At 48.5% G+C, this 3,583-nt stretch overlaps 1 protein-coding gene across 1 annotated transcript; it reads right to left on the reverse strand.

Annotated features, from left to right (window-relative positions):
- Positions 1 to 962: 962 nt before the first annotated feature.
- On the reverse strand, positions 963 to 2,237 carry LOC100461118 (cyclin-Q-like). The gene has a single exon (XM_024235520.3). It carries the CDS (start codon positions 2,210 to 2,212, stop codon positions 1,661 to 1,663), a length of 552 nt encoding a protein of 183 aa, XP_024091288.2. The 5' UTR covers positions 2,213 to 2,237; the 3' UTR covers positions 963 to 1,660.
- Positions 2,238 to 3,583: the final 1,346 nt, after the last annotated feature.

Genomic DNA, 3,583 nt, shown 5'->3' on the forward strand with positions numbered 1-3,583 from the left:
CAAGGTCCAATTCCCAACCTGAAACATGGACTGAGGGGTGGAAGAAAAGCAGTTGCAGAAAGGAAAATGGGTCCTGTTACTAAAAGATGGGGAAAGGAATACTGGGAAGGGAAAAAATAAAAGGTGTGCACCAGAAGGGAGGTCTTAGTGCGTTTTCTGTTGCTATAAGAGAATGCCTGAGACTAGGTAGTTTATAAAGGAGAGTTTACTGGGCTCCTAGTTCTGGAGGCTGTAAAGTCCAAGAGCACAGCATTAGCATACCACATGGCAGAAAGGAAGAAGTCAGAGGCAGAACATAGGGACTATCTCACTTTATAACGTGCTCTTGAGATAACTAATCCAGTCCTGAAAGAGAGTGAGAGCTTACTCTCATGAGAAATAACACATTCCCTGGAGAGTAGCATTAATTCCTCTTAATGACCGAATCACCTCTTAAAGTCCCTACCTTTCCAACTGCCACACTGGGGACCACATTTCCAGCACATGCACTCTGAGGGACATACTCAAACCACAGCAGTGCTTGTGTTCACAGAGTCCCATCATCTCCTGTATGCCACACAGGCAGCCAGGGTCCAGACTGGCCTCAGGGCCAACATCCCCTGCCCCAAGGCATCAGAGTGCATGTGGTCATTCTGCAACATTTCCCTGCTACCATTTCTCAAGGCTGTTTCATGTTTTCAGTAGGTCTTTTAAAAAATTATAAATGTAAATGATCATGGTAAAAAAATTCAAATAGAAAGTATAATAAAATGAGAAAGAAAAGATGTCTCCCCCATCCTCTAACCACCAGTCCCAAGTCTTTAACATGACCAAAATGGTAAAAAGTTCTAGAAAATTTCTCTTTGAAAACAATCATCCATCCATCCATCCATCCCTCCATCCCTCCATCCCTCCATCCCTCCATCCCTCCATCCATCCATCCATCCATCCTCAGCCCCCTTAGTAGCTGGGATTACAGACACGCACCACCATTCCCTGCTAATTTTTGTATTTTTAGTAGAGACAGGATTTCACCATGTTGGCTAGGCTGGTCTCGAACTCCTGACCTCAGGTAATCCACCCGCCTCCGGCTCCCAAAGTGCTGGAATTACAGGCATGAGCCACCGTGCCTGGCCTTTTTCTTTTTTTCTTTTTTTTGACTTGCATCACCTTTTATTACAAAAAATAGATTTCAGCCACATTGCACATTCATTCTCGCTATAAATCTGGCTTTAAAAAAAATCCCTAGGGATTCAGTGTCATTGATGTCATGATTTGCCTTTTATTGGCATCATGCCTCTATTGTAGTCAGAGTCCTCTCAAAGGACAAAAGCAGATGTGGCTCCTTTGGGTCAGCTGCACCCAGTGTGCTCCCGGCCTGCCCGCTGGAGGCGCAGCTCCCATCATCATCTGGAGCGCGACTGCTAGGGACTGTCAAAGCGGCAGCATGTCATTGCCTTCACCAGCCCTTCTCCAGCAGCACAACCAGTCCTCCCAGCTGGTCCTCTGGGGACCAGCCATCATAGCGACGTGGTGGCAATGTCCCCAGGCAGCTGACCATCCTGGGCTTCTCTTTGGGCAGGCCTGAGCCAGGGCCTTAGGGGTCTATGTGTCTATGGTATAAATCTGAATGAGATCAGACACCAATGATTGGCTTGGTAAGGTCGTCACTAAACACCTGTCACCACGGCTTCTCAGCCTCGACCTCGGAGGGCACCTCGACTCCGTAGACCTGCAGGGCCAGGTAGAGCACCACCACAGCCATGTGCTGGGCCTGGAAGCGGAGGCACAGCCCCCCGTGGTAGCTGTCCTGCAGCAGGGCCCAGGCAGTGACGGCAACGGGGGTCCGCTGCCAGCTGTGGCGGTTCAGCCAGTTCTTGAGGGAAACCAGGTAGTGGAGCAGGTACTTGTGTGGATGCTGGAAGGAGACCTGGAAGCGCAGAACTCTCAGCATGAGAAGCTCACACTGCACAATGCTGTCCCAGAGCTCCCAGAAGCGGGAATCCAATTCCAGGGGCTCACCGCTTGGGTTGAAGTACCTGTTGGACACATTGATGATGTCACGAGCCGGCAGGTGCTGCTCTTCCACTTTGCCAGCCAAGTACATGGAAGACATGGCAATCAGGTAAGGGTCATAGGCGTCCAGGATGGTCTCGCAGAAGAACTTATGGTAAATGGTGCAAGCAGTGGCAATGGGAATAGACCGCATCCCTAGGTTCACACCTGCCTCCATGATGAACCTCACCACGCGGAAGTGCACCCTGGCTTCCGGTGCCGGCCGCTCCTCGGCGCCCCGCGCTGCGGGGACCTCTCTGGCGTCCTTCGGAACTTTCATGAGGCCCCGCGGCTCCAGCGGAAGGAGAGTCGGCCCGGCGCAAGGAGAGTCGGCCCGGCGCGCAGAGTGGCCTTTTTCTTCCTTTGTTTCTTTTCTTTTCTTTCTTTTTTTTTTTTTTTAACAAGTTGTATCATATTACACATATTGCTCTCCAACGTGAGTTTTTTCACTTAATATTCTTGGCATCTTTCCCTATCAGCACACAAAGTTTAAAAAAAAAACACACACACAGCTGCATAATATCCCATAAAATGGGCCAGGCACGGTGGCTCACACCTGTAATCCCAGCACTCTGGGAGGCCGAGGCGGGTGGATCACTTGAGGCCAGGAATTTGAGACCAGCCTGGCCAACATGGTGAAACCCTGTCTCTATTAAAAATACAAAAATTAGGCCGGTTGCGGTGGCTGACGCCTGTAATCCCAGCACTTTGGGAGGCCGAGGCGGGCAGATCACGAGGTCAGAAGATCTAGACCATCCTGGCTAACACGGTGAAAACCCGTCTCTACTAAAAATACGAAAAATTAGCCGGGGGTGGTGGCGGGCGCCTGTAGTCCCAGCTAGTCGGGTTGCTGAGGCAGGAGAATGGCGTGAACCCGGGAGGCGGAGCTTGCAGTGAGCTGCGATTGCGCCACTGCACTCCAGCCTGGGCGACAGAGCGAGACTCCGTCAAAAAAAAAAAAAAAAGAAAAATTAGCCAGACATGGTGGTGCATGCCTGTAATCCCAGCTACTCAGGGGGCTGAGACACAAAAATCCCTTGAATTTGGGAGGCAGAGGTTGCAATGAGCCGAGATCGCGCCACTGCACTCCAGCCTGGGTGACAGAGCAAGACAGTCTCAAAAAAAAAAAAAAAAAATTCATAAAATGATATATTTAACCATTTTTCTGTTAATGAGCATTTATGTTATATTCATGGTTGTTTTTCAAACAATTCTGTCAATTTAGTTTATGGATATACTTGCAAAAGCACACTAAGCTATGTATACAGGAATATAACCACCAGTCCCAAGTCTTTAACATGACCAAAATGATATAAAGTTTCTCTTTGAAAATGTACAGGAATGTACACATAGCTTAGTGTGCTTTTGCAAGTATATCCATAAGCTAAATTCCCAGAAGTGAAATTGTGTGTTCAAGGATATGTCGCCGTCATGTGCTGCATAACAATGTTTTGGTCAATGAAAATCCTCATATACAGTGGTGATCCCACAAGACTGTAATGGAGCTAAAAATATTCCTATTGCTGGGTGAAGTCACAGCCTTCATAAT

The sequence above is a fragment of the Pongo abelii genome, chromosome 1 (assembly GCF_028885655.2).
Source record: "Pongo abelii isolate AG06213 chromosome 1, NHGRI_mPonAbe1-v2.0_pri, whole genome shotgun sequence".
Lineage (NCBI taxonomy): Eukaryota > Metazoa > Chordata > Mammalia > Primates > Hominidae > Pongo > Pongo abelii.

Coding starts and splice junctions, on each gene's coding strand:
- LOC100461118 (XM_024235520.3), bottom strand. CDS start 2,212: ATGGAGGCAGGTGTGAACCTAGGGATGCGGTCTATTCCCATTGCCACT.